This window comes from Pelodiscus sinensis, chromosome 2 (assembly GCF_049634645.1).
Source record: "Pelodiscus sinensis isolate JC-2024 chromosome 2, ASM4963464v1, whole genome shotgun sequence".
Taxonomy (NCBI): domain Eukaryota; kingdom Metazoa; phylum Chordata; order Testudines; family Trionychidae; genus Pelodiscus; species Pelodiscus sinensis.
The window spans coordinates 7,855,875-7,873,200 of NC_134712.1; the positions used below are offsets into that span (position 1 = coordinate 7,855,875).

At 46.4% G+C, this 17,326-nt stretch overlaps 1 protein-coding gene across 3 annotated transcripts in view; it reads left to right on the forward strand.

Moving 5' to 3' along the window:
• The first annotated feature begins 826 nt into the window (after positions 1–826).
• The window catches only part of TRAPPC9 (trafficking protein particle complex subunit 9), a 660,858-nt gene continuing 644,358 nt past the window's right edge, over positions 827–17,326 (forward strand). For all 3 annotated transcript variants that reach the window (XM_075920070.1, XM_075920071.1, XM_075920072.1), the window contains exons 1-2: positions 827–978; positions 8,427–9,027. In XM_075920070.1, coding sequence (XP_075776185.1) covers positions 8,444–9,027 — 584 coding nt within the window. In that variant the 5' untranslated portion in view covers positions 827–978; positions 8,427–8,443. The remainder of the gene's footprint in view (positions 979–8,426; positions 9,028–17,326) is intronic.

Sequence of the window (17,326 nt, forward strand, 5' to 3'; positions counted from 1 at the left end):
ACTCTTTGTTGGTCTGACTAGTTTATGAGTGTATACAATTCAATAGATACTGAACAGTACCCAACACATTTTTGGTGGTCAAAGCTTGGGACTGACAGATATGGGGGTATTGCTCTGTACTTATTCATGGATGGCTGGGCATAGCATTAATGCACTCAGGTGTGACTTCACAGGCTGGTGGCTCTGAGGGATTAGCAGCTACACAGGTTTGTTATTCATTAGCAAAGCAGTGTAAGAGGCATCTGGGATGGAGACAAAACTGTTAAAAGTAGAAGTACTAGTTGATACACTGATAAAATCAGATGTCACTGAACAAATACATACAAAAAATGACTGTGGTCACCATGGGCCTCTATAACTAGCCACTATCGCTTGTCAGCTCTCTGGGGCTTTGTTCTGTGTCTGTGCAGCACCCAGCACAGTGGGTTCCTGGTCTATTTAGTGAGGCTCCTAGGGCTCCCTGGAGTCACCCTTCAGTCTCTACTGCAGTGGTTCCCAAACTTTTCCGCATCACGCCCCCTTTTTGATTTTTGAGAAACATTCACGCCCCCCCCTCCAAAAAAAATACCAGCAAAACTTGGGGTGGGATTGATGGGGGTGTGTGTGGCTGGGTTGCCTCTCTCCCCCCCAGGGGCACGCCCCCCAGTTTGGGAACCCATGCTCTACTACTTCCCCCAGCCAAGACCTCAGGTCACCAAACAGCAGAGCGGGGCGGGGCGTCCTGGGAGTAGCCCCGCCCACATGTCCCCGCCCCTTGGATGCCTCGCCCTCCGCCCGCTCTGCCCCCTTTCCCTTGCTGGTAGCCTCGCTCTCAGGAGCAACGGCAGGTGGAAGGCAGCGGCAGGCGCATGCGCCCTTTGTCACCCTGCGAGGCGGGTGGAGGTTGAGGGCTGCCGTTGCCGTCAGTTCCGCTCCCTCCCCCCCCCTCTTGCGCGAGCCCGGCTGGAGGAGGAGGCGGAGTCGGTTCCTGCCGGGGCTGTGAGTGTCCCCGACCCGCGTCGCGTTACCCGCCCCGCTCCCCCCCCCGTGCCGGGCGGGGGGTTTGAATCGAGGCCGGGACGGGTGGGGGGTGCGCCCGCGGCCGGCTCTGCTGGGCGGCAGCTGCCCGCCGCTCACGGAGCCCTGTCCCGCGGGTGTTCTCCCTGCTGCCCCTTCCTCTGCCTCCCGTCCTCCCGCGGGGGCCCCTCGCTTTTCCTGCCGCCCCCCTTCCCGAGCTCCCCGCCCCCAGCCTCTCTCCCTGAGTCCCCTCTCCCTCGGGATGCCCCCTCAAACTGGAGTCCCTGCCCTTTTCCTGTGTGCCCTGGCTCCTGTTCTGCCCTCCCCCGCAGGGGTGACTGCCCCTTTCCTGCTGCCTCTGTCCCCTGCTTCCTCCAGCTGGGGCCTGTGCCCCTTTCCTGCTGCCTCCCCTGTCTGGGTGCCCGGTACCCTGCTCCCCACCAACTGTCCTTTTCCTGCTGCCCTTTCCTTGGTGCCCTGTCGCCTGCTTTCCTCCAACCTGTGCTTCACCTGCTGGCCCTTTCCTTGGTGCCCTGTCGCCTGCTTTCCTCCAACCTGTGCGTCACCTGCTGGCCCTTTCCTTGGTGCCCTGTCGCCTGCTTTCCTCCAACCTGTGCTTCACCTGCTGCCCTTTCCTTGGTGCCCTGTCGCCTGCTTTCCTCCAACCTGTGCTTCACCTGCTGCCCTTTCCTTGGTGCCCTGTCGCCTGCTTTCCTCCAACCTGTGCTTCACCTGCTGGCCCTTTCCTTGGTGCCCTGTCACCTGCTTTCCTCCAACCTGTGCTTCACCTGCTGGCCCTTTCCTTGGTGCCCTGTCGCCTGCTTTCCTCCAACCTGTGCTTCACCTGCTGGCCCTTTCCTTGGTGCCCTGTCACCTGCTTTCCTCCAACCTGTGCTTCACCTGCTGGCCCTTTCCTTGGTGCCCTGTCGCCTGCTTTCCTCCAACCTGTGCTTCACCTGCTGCCCTTTCCTTGGTGCCCTGTCGCCTGCTTTCCTCCAACCTGTGCGTCACCTGCTGGCCCTTTCCTTGGTGCCCTGTCGCCTGCTTTCCTCCAACCTGTGCGTCACCTGCTGGCCCTTTCCTTGGTGCCCTGTCGCCTGCTTTCCTCCAACCTGTGCTTCACCTGCTGCCCTTTCCTTGGTGCCCTGTCGCCTGCTTTCCTCCAACCTGTGCTTCACCTGCTGGCCCTTTCCTTGGTGCCCTGTCGCCTGCTTTCCTCCAACCTGTGCTTCACCTGCTGGCCCTTTCCTTGGTGCCCTGTCGCCTGCTTTCCTCCAACCTGTGCGTCACCTGCTGGCCCTTTCCTTGGTGCCCTGTCGCCTGCTTTCCTCCAACCTGTGCTTCACCTGCTGCCCTTTCCTTGGTGCCCTGTCGCCTGCTTTCCTCCAACCTGTGCTTCACCTGCTGGCCCTTTCCTTGGTGCCCTGTCGCCTGCTTTCCTCCAACCTGTGCTTCACCTGCTGCCCTTTCCTTGGTGCCCTGTCGCCTGCTTTCCTCCAACCTGTGCTTCACCTGCTGCCCTTTCCTTGGTGCCCTGTCGCCTGCTTTCCTCCAACCTGTGCTTCACCTGCTGCCCTTTCCTTGGTGCCCTGTCGCCTGCTTTCCTCCAACCTGTGCGTCACCTGCTGGCCCTTTCCTTGGTGCCCTGTCGCCTGCTTTCCTCCAACCTGTGCGTCACCTGCTGGCCCTTTCCTTGGTGCCCTGTCGCCTGCTTTCCTCCAACCTGTGCTTCACCTGCTGCCCTTTCCTTGGTGCCCTGTCGCCTGCTTTCCTCCAACCTGTGCGTCACCTGCTGGCCCTTTCCTTGGTGCCCTGTCGCCTGCTTTCCTCCAACCTGTGCTTCACCTGCTGGCCCTTTCCTTGGTGCCCTGTCGCCTGCTTTCCTCCAACCTGTGCTTCACCTGCTGGCCCTTTCCTTGGTGCCCTGTCGCCTGCTTTCCTCCAACCTGTGCTTCACCTGCTGGCCCTTTCCTTGGTGCCCTGTCGCCTGCTTTCCTCCAACCTGTGCTTCACCTGCTGCCCTTTCCTTGGTGCCCTGTCGCCTGCTCCCCACAACAGTGGCCTCTGCCCTTTCCCTGGTTACTCCCTCCTCCCCGTTGGTGTCCTGTTCCCTGGGGTCTCTCCTAAGCAGAGCCCATGACCTCTCTTGTGTGTCCCCTGTCTCCCAACTTAAGTGACCTGTCCATTCCTGCACCTGTACCCTTCCTTCCCATTGGTTCTCCTTGTCCTGCCCTCAGTTACTTCCTGTGCAGCTCCCGTTGTCCCCCCCCCCCCATTCACTTAGGGTTGCCAGGTGTCCGGTATTCGAGCTTTCTTTCTGGGAAGCAAATTGAGAAAATACTGGACACACAAATGTCCAGTATTTTCTAATTAAGTTTTATTATTATCAGGAGTATCCGTATGTAGTTGTGTACTGTGTGTCTACCAGCCAGGCAGTACAGGCAGTCCCCGGGTTACGTACAAGATAGGGACTGTAGGTTTGTTCTTAAGTTGAATTTGTATGTAAGTCGGAACTGGCATCCAGATTCAGCTGCTGTTGAAACTGACCAGCAGCGGCTGAATCAGACACACTTGGGGCAGAGCAGCTGGGGTGCTGCTGGGTTGGTCCCGCAGCGCTGCTCCTCGGCGCTACTGGACCAACCCGGCAGCACCCCAGCTGCTCTGCTCCAAGTGTTCCCAAGTCAGCCGCTGCTGAAACTGACCAGCGGCTGACTACAGGAAGCCTGAGGCAGAGCAGCTCTGCCTCGGGCTTCCTGGAATCAGCCGCTGATCAGTTTCAACAGCGGCTGAATCTGGATGCCTGGGACAGAGCAGCTGGGGTGCTGCCGGGTAGGTCCCTGTAGCGCCGCACCTCAGTGCTGCGGGGACCAACCTGGCAGCACCCCAGCTGCTCTTCCCCAGGTGTCCCCAAGTCAGCCGCTGCTGAAACTGATCAGCGGCTGATTCCAGGAAGCCCGGGGCAGAGCAGCTCTGCCTCGGGCTTCCTGTAGTCAGCCGCTGGTCAGTTTCAGCAGCGGCTGACTTGGGGATGCCTGGGGCAGAGCAGCTGGGGTGCTGCTGGGTTGGTCCAGTTGCGCCGCACCTCGGCACTGTGGGACCAACCCAGCAGCCCCCCAGCTGCTCTACCCCAGGCGTCGGCGAGAAAAGCCTGGTCTGCTGGGGGGGGGGGCGGCGCAGTAGCTTGCGCGCCCCCCCCCCCAGCAGACCAGGGAGACTCGGAGCAGCTTTTCTCGCCACGGAGGACGCGGGCGGCGGGACCGCGGCGCGTCTTGGCGGTCCTACCACCCGCGTCCTCCGTGGCGAGAAAAGCTGCTTTGCATCTCCCTGGTCTGCTGGGGGGAAGCGCCCCCCATGCCGCCGGAGGCGGCGACAGTGGGGGAGGCACCCCACACTAGCGGGGGCCCCCCCGTTCGTATCTAGGGGTCTGACTTAAGGGGAGGGAAGTGGGGGCAGGGCTGGGGTGGAATGGAATCCCCAGGGCCAGACTCTTGCGCGTGCCCCGCCAGGACAGTTAGTGGGACCGGCAGCACCTCTGGATCTGCATGCGCCCGGGTTAGCCCTGCTACCCGCCAGACGGTTCCTCTCCGGCCAGACCCACTCCCTGCGACCCACTCCCAGCCAGCCCTGCTTCCTGCTGGCCGGTTCCTTTCTCTTCTCCTCCCTCCCCCCGCTCTCCCTGACCCTCTCCCAGTCATTCCTGGTTCCTTCCCCCTCCCCTGGGGAGCCCCGCTCCTCCCGATCCCCTCCCAGCCAGCCCCCCCCCCCCTTCCCATTCTGAGATGAAGTGTGTCCAGTATTTTTTTTGAAACCCATCTGGTAACTCTCACTTCTACCCTAGTTTCCCTGATCCCTGGACAGCAGTAGTTCTGGTCCCTAGGGTTTGTCCCATGGTGCTTTGTGCAGTGGAAGCAGTCTTTTCAGACAGCTGTATTCCCTCCTGGATCTGAACCACTGTGAAGAACTGAAAGTGAAATTGGCTGATCTATGTCTTGTTGCCCAAACAGGGCAAATGTGTCTGAGGGATTGCTGAGTTAGTCTGTACAGGATAAACGTAAAAAACAGCAAATAGTCTGGTAGCTCTTTAAAGACTAACAAAACATGTAGATGGTATCATGAGCTTTCATGGGCACAGTCCGCTTCTTCAGATGAGCAAATGTGAAAAGTAAAGATCATAAAGGGTGAAAGCTAAACTACAGATGTAAAAAATTGACTGAATAATTCACGGAAACCTCCTTATCCCCCATCCAGCCTGATAGTTGCTTCAATTTGAGTACCCCCACCCTGCTGCTGCACCCATACTCCTTGGCCAGACACCCTATCCTCACCCTGCTCCTGCACTCTCCCTCCTGGCCAGATACTTCTCTACTCCCAGCGTGCTCCTACACCTTACCTCCCACCCAGACCTCTCACCTTCATCCCCTCCTGCATCCCAGCTTTTTCCCAGATGCTGCACCCCCATTCCACTCACTGGCAGTCCTGTCCTGCACACTGATCTCCTCATTTTGGCCACACCCCAGAGCCTGGGGGAGGGGTATCCACAAAACCCACTAACTCCGGAACCCCAGAAGAGTTAATCTGGCCTATGGTACGCCCTGAACTTCAGTCCTTCCTGTCCCTCCCTCTTGCCCTGTGGGGCCAGAGGAATGAGGTGTCTCAGTTGGGGCTACATCAGTGAGGGTTGGGGTTTTTTGGAGAGGGTTTTTTGCTTCTCACTTGTGTGGCCCCTACTGATTTTTCTGTACGTCAGTGGCCTCTGACCCAAAAAAGTTCCCTGCCCTTGCCATAAATAAAACATGGGAACCTTTTATATTGGACGTAAATTAATATTTTACTTAGTTTACCAAACTTCATTTTAAATAAACACGAGAAAGTTTAAGTGCTTAATCTGTTTGTTTTGATTTATATTTCCTTTCTTATTGGTTAAATTAAACCATTCTCCCTAGTTGCAGCACTAGCAAAATGGCTTGGGCAAACAGGTTGGACCTCCTTCGTCTGGCACCCTTGGGACCTGACCGGTCCCTGATGAGGGATTTTGCCAGACTAGAGAGTGTCATTTCTGAACCCCCTGCAGCTGGACCCCTGCCCGGCCCGCTGACCTCCTGGCGGGCTCTTCACCTCCTGCTGGCCCCACTGATCCTACAGAGCAGCCACTGCTGCCCTGGCTCCGGGATCCACTGGGCAGCCATGTGCACCGTGTTGGGGCTCTGGGACCCACTGGACAGCTGCACGTGCCATGCTGGGGCTCCAGGACCTACCATGCAGCCACGTGCTGCAGATCCTGCCAGGCAGTCACACACGTGTCTCCCAACCCCTCTAGACAGACCTGCTGCCACACACTGTATGTCTCCTCTATTGGCTCACTGCGGGCAGCCCACTGCCCTGACGGCCCCACAGGGATCCTTGCCACTGGCTTTCCACCGAGACTTTCTGGTCTTGCAACGTCTGTGCTGGATCATGGATGTTGCCAGACCAGAGAATCCTGGTTAAGAGAGTTTCAAACTGTAATTATATAATTAATGGTGAGTTTCCGTTAGCAGTTGGTGGTCCATGGGAAGGTTTGCATTGAGCTGGTTGGGCCATGGGCCAAAAAGTTTGAGAACCACTGTTCTAGCATAGTCTTTTGTGATGGGCAGAAGAACCAAGTACATTTATTACAGTTGTGCACACTTTTTAAATTAAGTAAATGATCACTGTGTCTCTCTCTTTTCTTGACTTTGGCATTGGGATAAGATCTTTAGTCTAGTCCTATGCTTTGTGTTTCAGTAGTACTTAGCCCAATGTGTCTCTAGTCCTGGTGAGGGCAAGTAATACAAATATGAAATATAAAAATAGTATATATTTTTAATTGTTGTAGTATTTCAAGATATGTTAAGGATACTGTTGCATAACTTATATATTAACAATGTTACATAGCATTAGTATTTACGGGGCATACTAGCCTTCATAGCTCCAAAAGGGAAAGTCCTATTTACACTTTACAAGTTCTTGAATGATTATCTTCCTCCTCTTGGTTTCATCAACTTCTGTCTTGCCTCTTAGTTTTTACATTGCTTTGCTTTCTTTGCAAGCTCTTCAAGTCTCGTTTTTTTATATTAAGTTTTGTAAAACAGTGGAATGGCTGGATCAGTGGGTCACTAAGATTACCCCTTAATTGTGTTTAATTTATCTTTTGCAATATATAACAAGACTGCTGCAGAATTAGTAGAAAGGTGAAAATAAAGCAGAGTATTGGCCTTGCTATAATGGTGGTTTAATTTTGTAGTGTAGTGGAGGTAAAACAGAAGTATTTGAAAGTATTTTTAGAGAATGTTACATACATATGGTATATGGAAGAGTTCAATGTTAAAGTGCCTATTGGACTCAGGCTGCACTCGGATAACAGAAAATGTGTGTGGCATAAAATATAGACAGACATAAATACTCACCATCTGACACGACTTTTATTATAAGGGTTGTAGTTTTAATTCTTAAACTATTTTCAGGGCTTAGTATTTTTACCATTTCAAATTATGTTGTAATGATACTTGTAAATGAGGTGCTCATTCAGGATACCAACTTTTTTATTGTGCTAAGTTAATTTATATTGCTTTTACCTATGTTGAAATGTCTAACACTCTGATTATATCTCATTGTATAACAAACAATAAGATTCCCTTTTTGGACAGAAGGTTGGCAGTGCTGGATATCTTCTGGAGCCATTTGCAACACATGACAGATCCTTTATCCTTTTTTCCTTTACCTTTGTCCTTTTCTCTACAGTTCTTTCATTACATTTATTTCCTCAGAAATATAAAACTGTAATGGCTGGATAGGGGGAATGCAAAACATGTTTAAGTGGCACCATTCTTTTGCAGCAGATACAGCATCTTAGGAAAGTTGTTTTGTGAAATGTTTCTGCATATGTTTTTGTCATTCTTGAAGATGTTGAATTAAAAAAAATGTTTAATGTTGTCCATAGCTGATCCTCACTCCTATCTTCTTGCCAGTCTTTGCACCATTGAACAAGTAGCATGGTTGCTTATAGAGTAGAAAAGAGTTTTGAATAATACTTGTAGTTGATAATACTTGCGTAGATAATACTAATATAGGCCTAGAGCCAGTGAACATTAATACAAATGCCTTTTTTATGTGAGTAATCCCTGTGCAGTGGATGGAACTACTGGTATGCTTAATGTCAAGCATATGCATAATAAGTGTTTGCAAGATTAGGTTCTAAATTAAGCATACCACATTAAGAGGTAACAAACCAGGCAAGGAAGGTATAGAAAGGACAAGGATAGCAACTAATGCTGTAAGTTTGCTTGAATTGCATCTTATGAATTTTTATTTCTGAATGGGGCAAACTCCTTCTGGGAGGGTCCTGACTTTAAAAAAAACTGCTACCCAGTCCTCTGATGGTGTAAAATAATTAATATTTTTCTTTTTATTAGATTATAGTTGATGCAAAATGAGTGTTCCTGACTACATGCAGTGTGCTGAGGACCATCAGACTCTTCTGGTTGTGGTCCAGCCAGTTGGGATTGTCCCTGAAGAAAACTTTTTTAGGATCTACAAACGAATTTCAACCGTGAGTCAGATTAACGTCCGTGACTCCCAGCGTGTGCTGTATATCCGCTATAGACATCACTACCCTCCAGAAAACAATGAATGGGGAGATTTTCAGACTCATCGGAAAGTTGTGGGACTCATAATCGTAACAGACTGTACCTCTGCAAAGGATTGGCCCCAAACTTTTGAAAAATTCCACCTCCAGAAGGAAATATATGGTTCTACACTGTATGATTCCCGATTGTTTGTCTTTGGACTTCAAGGAGAGGTTGCTGAGCAGCCCCGCACAGATGTGGCATTTTACCCTAATTATGATGAATGTGAAACGATTGAAAAGAGGATAGAAGATTTTATTGAATCTCTCTTCATTGTCCTGGAGTCCAAACGTCTTGACAGGGCCACTGATAAATCTGGTGACAAGATCCCACTTTTGTGTGTACCTTTTGAAAAAAAGGACTTTGTAGGTCTGGACACTGATAGTAGGTAAGTGGCATATTGACAGCTTCACAGGGCTTGAAAAAATTATGTAATGTTACCTCAAGGATTAAGCCTATTAGCTGGGTAAAGAAATGCCTGTGGCACCAAAAGTATCTCAAGGCCATATCTTCTGTAATGTAAGGGAACTTACTTTACTTACTGGTGGACTATATTTAATCTTATTACCTTGTTAGTTAACTTTAAAAAATATTAATAGAAATGTAATTTGTGGTCTTTTAAAATAGTCTTTTAAAAAGTAATTGACTAGATTTCAAATATTCTACCTCTTGTTATATTTTTGCTGAATGGAATTTGATTAGCCAGAACTGAATGAATATATACGTTTATTATGATGTTCAATAAACTGTAGTAAAATTAATTTTTCATATTTTGCTGTGAAGATCTGACCAACCTCTACCACTACATCCCTTATTTTTGGCTAATATCTGGGTCCTCAATAAAAAACTGGCAGCCCGCAGGGTTAGTTCCTGGCGGGCCACTGCCGCTATGTTTTACCTGTGCCTCCACAGGTATTGGATGATTGCAGCCCTGAGTGGCTGCAAATCACCATTTGTGGCCAATGCAAGCAGCGCGGACTGGGGCACTGCTTCTCTCTGTTTGCAGTGGCCATAAATGGCAATTTGAAGACAACCAGAGCTGTGATCCTCTGAATCCTGTGGAGGCGCAGGTAAACGTGGAGGTGGGGGCCTGCCAGGGACTTACCTTGTGAATCGGATCCAGTCTGTGGGCCAGAATTTGCCCACCCCGATACAGAGATAAGGTCAGGGAAACAGAATTCCTGTTTTTCAATTAAAAAAAAAAAAAAACTTCTTTAGAAATATTGTCTAAAAGCTTTCAATGGTACTTCGTGTCATTACATAGCTTCAGAATAAAGTCACATTAGATGAGCTTCTTTCCACTGTGTATAATGTAAAATCGTTATTTCCAAAAGTTAAAGGTGTTACGCCAAAATGAATATTAACTAAAGATGAAAATAATGCTGAGTCTCAGGGCCAAATGTGACCCATGAAATTCTAAACTAGTACAGAAGTCAAACAGAAATCAATGGCTATTTTTTTTCATCATAGAAAAGCATAGATTAATGCAGATATGCATTGTTGCATTTAGTTTCCATTTGTTACATATACTTAAAAGCAAAATGCAGTTGTTAGGTTTTTGGAAAGTTGTGTGAGGGCTCTTCCATCTCAACCCTGGTGTAGGACATGCTTTGTACACATTAGATTACAGTTTTAGTAGTAGTTTGGGTTCTCCTGCTGCCATGCTGAAACTGATGTATTACCTAAGTATATTTTAAAGGGTGCTCTTTAACTACAGTGTTTCAGCACTTGGCTCTGCACTTGGCATTGCCCTATCATTAAGATAGCAAGCATTCTAACTTCTATCATTAATCTTCCATTTAAAAATTACACCAGAAAGATTTGATAAACCGTACTTTCCATTTTTGTTCAGTGTTTTATTGTTTTTAAAAACAGGAATTCTATTTAAATTGCATATGGAAGTGGTTTGAAAACTTTCGTTCAAATTGGCTTTTTGGAGTAATATTTTAGCTAGAATCTGGTCAATGTCTTATTAGAAATTTCAGAATCTCAGTAGAGCTGTGAAAGTTACATGGTTCAGAAAAGTTCAGTTATACCCCTCCTGATTGGACCCCTGAATACATTCTTATTTATATTTAAATAAGATAAAGGTTTTTATGCTTTTTTTTTTTTCTTTCACTGCTTGTGAAAGTGGAAGTCTTAACGGCCCTGGCTTGACCCAGAAATAATGACATAGGTATATCCTTTGTGAGCTTCTTTGCACAGATTTTCCAAGCACTTTGAAGCTGCCCTGCAATATCACAGCTTTTGTAGTCTATTTTATAAAACACAGGACAATTGCCTATGTTTGAGCTGGACTGAGATCATAACATTGTTACACTTCTGAGTTAGAGTATTTAAACATAGATCTTCAAAGGTGAAATGCTAGTCCAGTTTCTTCTGACTACTTCGCTCACAATAAAACACATCTAATGTAGCATAGTCTGTTGTATATTACCTATAATTCACTAGCCAAATGGGAATTATTGTTTAAAACCACACATTGCAACTTTTTTTTTAAATTACCAGTTGAGGGTGTTAACTTGTCTAAGTGAATGGAATGCTAAAAAGATCCCATCTAATTTTCTTTTCAGAACATTGGAAACATAACTGGTATAAAGTTTTTTGTTTTCTTAGCCGATTGTGCACATACCCTCAACATGTTGGTGGAGGTGAGGTCAAAGGATGAATGAAAAGGCTGACTTTATTGAAATGGTGGAGCAAACCCTCAGATGTTCTTTAGTACTACCAGCACCTATAAACTGATAAAGATGGCCCCTTTACAGGAGGTGCTCTCTTTCCTCAAGTCCTAATTCCTTTTCTCCATTCTCATCTCTTTTTATGGACACAGTGAGGTGTGTTAGCTTCATATAGTTTATACTGCTATTTGCAAGGAATATAAAAGGTTGACTAGTAAGCATCCGCTTTAATGCGTGATGCTTACTGGTTCTGGTTAACTGGTGGAAGCTAGAGCAGCTCCCGCCCTGCTGTGGGTGGGGGGCTGAATCAGCCCTGCAGGGAACACCATGGACAGAGGCTGCTCCGTCTGTCTGGAGCAGCCTCGGCTGCTGGTGGGCCCGGGTGCTCTGCAGGCGGGGCTGCTCCAGCATGGCTGGAGGAGCCTCTGCCTGCCTGCCTGCCCTCCCTTTAATTAGTTAACCGGTTAAGCAATGTGTTTAACCAGTTAACCAATTAAATGGGATTTTACATCCCTACTGTCTGCTACTAAGGCGTGAATATTGCCCTACTTTGATGCAAATGACTGCATTAGAGTACCACCAAAGAGTGCACAGATAGATCTGATGCCTCAGTGCATCTCTAATTGTTTAGTCACAGATTGTTGTTTAATCTGCGGGAAGTATACCTGCAACTCTCAATTTTTAACTACCATTGATGATCCATCACCGAGGCCTCAACTGAAGGCTAGAAATATACACTGTGCCAAACGAGACAGATTAATATGTCAACATAGAAAATATCTAAGCAGAAATTAGTGAGTTAAACATCACCAGGATGAAACATACCAGGATAACTGTTGATCATAATATCTGAGTGTGTTTCAACTGAGAGATTTTAAAGCCCTCAATTCATTTAATATATTTGCAGGCTAATGCACTTCCCGCCAAACACTGTGGATTTTGAGTTTGAACTACACAATCTCAGTGTAGTCATGTTTCACCCAGCTAACGTGTCACATTATTATCAAGAAGTAATATTCACCACTGACGTGGATGATTATTGTAAGCAAACTGGCTGCCTAAATGCAAAGTTTATAAACTAGGGACATGAATCATTTCAGATTTCATAGTCCAGAGAAACTAGATCTGGAGTGGACAATAATTTTCGCTGGGCGGGGGGAGGGGCAGGCACGCCACAGAGTTTGCTAAGTTGTCACGGGTTGGAGCCTAGCCCCTGGAAAGGGCAGGGCCTTGAGTGGCAGAGGTGGAGTTGGGGTTGGGGTCGAGACAGAGAGAGCAGACTGTGTAGGAGAGAGAGAGAGACTTTGTGATACAAGTTGTGTGTGTGACTGACTGGGGTGTGTGCTGGCTGCTGCTGTGTAAGTTTCTGAGATGTCATCTGCTGTCTGAGATGGGGCAAGCTGTTCTGCTCTAGTGTCCCCTCTTACCCACTCATCAGAGATTGGGTATGTGTGTGTGGGGGGAGGGAGGGAAGGAAGGAGAGAGAGAGAGATTGGGTTTGTGTGTGGGGGTGGGGGAAGGAAGGAAGGAAATGAATGTGTGGGAGAGAGCTGTCTTCTGGAGAAATCTTAGAAACAATGCACTGCCTCTTAAGACAAGCATTCATCTCAGGCACTCACCATCTATACTTCAGACAGGAGCAGCTCTGCTATACCTGTTCCTTCCCCGATCCCTGCTCTGCAGAGAGAGAGTATAGAGGCAGGGGGACACCCTGACTTCAGCGCCTCCCTCTCTGCACAGCTAGCTGGAGGGACCTGGGAGCATCTTGGCTGGAGGATGAAGCAAGGTGGGGTGAGGGACAACTGAACACCTGCTGCCAACTGTAAAATATGCATGCTCTGCTAATCAGTTGGGCTGGATGAATAGAAATGCTGAGTGGGCCAGTTGTGGCCCACGGGCCATGTTTTGCCCACCCCAAGTTAGATTCAGTTGAGAGGATGGAAGAGTTGAGATCTTTGTCTTCTGGCAGCTTACTTGTGAACTTGGAAGACTTTTACAGAATCTGTACTGAGAGTGGTGACATGAAGGGAACATTACAAGTAGGCTTGGCAGAATTTGATATTTTTATAATTTCAATGGATAAAATCTGTTGAAAAGGATTAAAATTGTCAATTTAAAATTTTCACAGTTGTGGGAAAATATGTGGGAATCAATTATTTGACAGACATCGAGATTCAAAAGATCAGCTTTAAAGCTATTAAAACATAATTTTTCAACATTGCATATTCTATAACGAAGTAAATATCCTTAAATGATACTCTGGTATTTCTCATACAGCATTTTTCTTAGTTGGCCTATCTCTGAATTTAGATTATCATCAATGGAACTCTTTTTTCCTTAATTGTGCATGTGTATGTTGAAATTAATGTTTAGTGACATTTTCTGCTAAAAACCTAACCACCTAATTACAATATTTGTGTTGGAGAATTAGCTTAAAAGGGAAAATGTTGCTTAGCAGATAAGTAGGAAGTGGTTGAAAGAAAGATACCTTGTTGATTTCAAGGCATAGCACTGGGAGTCAGACCTCGGTTCAGTTCCTGGCAGAGTCTGTCAGCCTGTGATCCTGGGTAAATCAGTTAATATCACTGTCCTTCCGTTTCCTCATCTGTAGAATAGAGATAGAAATGTAGCCGTGTTAGTCTGGTGTAGCTGAAACAAAATACAGGACTATGTAGCACTTTAAAGACTAACAAGATGGTTTATTAGATGATGAGCTTTCGTGGGCCAGACCCACTTCCTCAGATCAAATAGTGGAAGAAAATAGTCACAACCATATATACCAAAGGATACAATTTAAAAAAAGGATACAATTTAAAAAAAAATTGTACTTGAAAGGGAATCCTCTGAACTGGCATTCATGCTAAAATTCGACACTCTCCGCAGAGGAATTAACAAAGACTCCAACTATCTTACACATTACAAAGATAGCTTCCCCAATTATCATCTCTAATACTATTAACTCACAGACATCTTCCTTTCCCCACCTCTAATATCATTAACTCACTGGCATTCACCTTCCTTCCTCCCCCCCCTCCCCCCCACATCTTCCTTCTGTTCTGTAATGTGATTTGTCCTTTTCATGTGTGTTCATTTTTTTTTAAATTGTATCCTTTGGTATATATGGTTGTGACTATTTTCTTCCATTATTTGATCTGAGGAAGTGGGTCTGGCCCACGAAAGCTCATCATCTAATAAACCATCTTGTTAGTCTTTAAAGTGCTACATAGTCCTGTATTTTGTTTCTGTAGAATAGAGTTAGTAGTTCATGAAATCATGAGGCTAAATTCATTAATGTTTATAAGGTGCTTTAAAGACTTCAGATGGAAAATACTATAGAAACAATACATTTTATTTTATTGTGTCCCTCGCCGGTTAGTGAAGAGAAGCAGAGATCAAAGCAGGTACATGATCTTAAATGGACTGGGACAGTCAAGAGGAGGGATTAGTAGGAACATTAAAGCCAAGACTTGAGAGCAATTGGGATCTACTCACAATTAATAAAGATAGTGGCAAACAATGTAGCTAGTTTGAACTGGAAAGACCCAGTTGTTGTTAACTATTGGGCTGTGCTTCATTTTTGATAGAACCCTCTGAATAGCCAGAAATTAATACTGGGCAAAGTAGGGGAGATTGTGTATGCTTATGAAGAAACAAGACTTTTCAACCGCAGGCTATCAGGGAAGATGCATTCTCAGAGGTATTAGGGAGGGTGACAGGAAGATGTTCTACTCATTGAGAGACCGCTGAGAGAGATGGTGGTGCCACAGAATGCTACATTATAGACAAGTTTCATATTCTTGGATTGGTGTGTTACTATTGACTGTGTGTAGTGTACAGGTTGTACCTCCCTTAATTGGGATTCCCTAGTCCAGCACTTTTATGGTCTGGTACTGACCATGGATGTTCCTGGACCATAGAGCCCAGGAACAGGGAGGTCTGGTAGCGGGGCAGGAATGCTGTAGGGTGACTCAGCTGGGAGCCCTGGTGTGTGTGTGTGTGTGGGGGGGGGGGGAAGGGAGGAGAAGAATGGGTAGCCCAACAGGGAGCCCTGGTGCCAGGGTCAGTGGCCTAGCGGCTGCGGAGCTCTGTTCTGGCGGCGGTGGGATGATGGCATCTAGAGATGCCACTCAGGGGGCTGAGGCAGCAGAGGGAGCAGGCTGGTGTGCCCTAACCCAGGGGCAGCCTGTGTCAGGAGAGGAGGGACCTCACTTGGTCTGGCAAGTCCCCTTGTTCGGGACCAGTCAGGTCCCAAGGGTGCTGGATCAGCGAGGTCCAACCTGTACTCTGCTTCTCAAGTTCATATGAGAGACTTCCTGTTGAAATCGTTCCCTCCTTGACCATTTCAGCCACCTCTGGTAACTTTTACTAGGTTTACCCTTTTTTCAGTTTTTTAAAATAGCATTTCTTGTCTATTGAGCCCAGATTGTTTTAGTGTTTTGTTATTCACATCAAGTCAGATGTGTTTGAATGGGTACTGTTACGTTGTCTATTGTGAATCGATAAGATATCTACTTAACATTGTTACTAGGTGATGAGGCAGAAAGATCCTGTGTAGATGTGTTGCTTTTGTATTAACATGTAGTAGGTGGGTTTTGATCACTACTCTTTTTGTCAAACTGTGTGAAATATCAATACATGTATATGTGGTTATTTAATTTTTTCTGTTCTTGTATCTCTCTAATTTTTGTTTTGTTCCTTTTTTCTTTTTCTTCCCCCCCTCATACTGCCTTGTGAGTTTGTTGTTGGTTCTGAAAAGGTAGGCTGTGATAGATGGTATTTAAAATAAATTAGTTTTCATATGCTGCCTTTCCATTCTGTCTTCATTACATAGTTCAATATTGCTTTGAATGTTTGTTTTTCAGTACAACTAAGAATTACTGCTGAACCCTTATTACCATGGGTTCACTTTTTGGCTTCTGGCAATTTTGTTTGGTGGCAATGCTGATTTTTTTTTTTTTTTTGTGTGTGTGTGTGTGTAGAACACACACAATTTGCTGAGATGGCTGCTGATCTCTGGAAGCTGCTTTATTTTGTAAACTCCAAAGCCATGAAGCTACTGCCTATGTTTGTTTTCAGAATTCAAAAGTTCTGTCAGTGATGGAAATTAAATTCAGTAAACTGGATATTTAAAGGCTCAGTGTTATGAACAGTGACATTCCTTGTTATGCATGTTAACATGAATTGGGAATAGACTGAATGTGGTTGAACTTTTTTTTTTGGCAGCATTTTGCATGAAGACTTTGCCAATTCATTTTGCATGGTTTTTGAACCTTCACTTTAGTTTTCTGTGACATTTTGAAGATTCAGAAACTACTTAACTTTTTTGCTAAGTTGTTTGTGGTAAAATTTGTTTCTAGTTGGAAATTTAACGATTTGACACTTTTGCCCATTCAGAATTTTGCACATAATTATGGCAGTCCACCTTGGGCAGTTTAATTGGAGACAGTAAAATTGGGACAAAACAGAGCAATGTGCATAAAGTCAAATGCATAGCTGTAATATATATGCACCAGATGTACATAAGATCAGGTAGGGGGGAATGACCCTGCTTTCCAGTTCTGTCTCCAGAAATGGCACAGAGATGTGTGTTGTCCTGTACATGCTAATTAACAAGGTGCTTGATGTTTAAGCAGAAATTTGAACATCCAGAATAAGGTAAACAAGCTTGAAGGCATAATGGTGGCTCTTAGTAGCAAACAAGCAGTCTGTTTTCCACCAGTACCTCACAGTGCTCCCAGAACAATACTGGTTCTTAAGATAAAAGATGATTTTGTTTCTTAAAAACATAAGAGCTATAGCATAAAGATATTGAAAGCCCATTGTAAGCCAGCCTTGCGGTAGTCAACCACATGTAACTCCAATGAATGGGGAACATTCAAAAATTTAAATTATGTGAATCAGTGGGGGCTCCCATAAAACCATGTAGTACTGTAAATAACATTCTTTATGGTTTGGGATAGGATTGGTGGACTTGCTTCCATGGAGTGATTTTTAATCTGATGTCTAAAG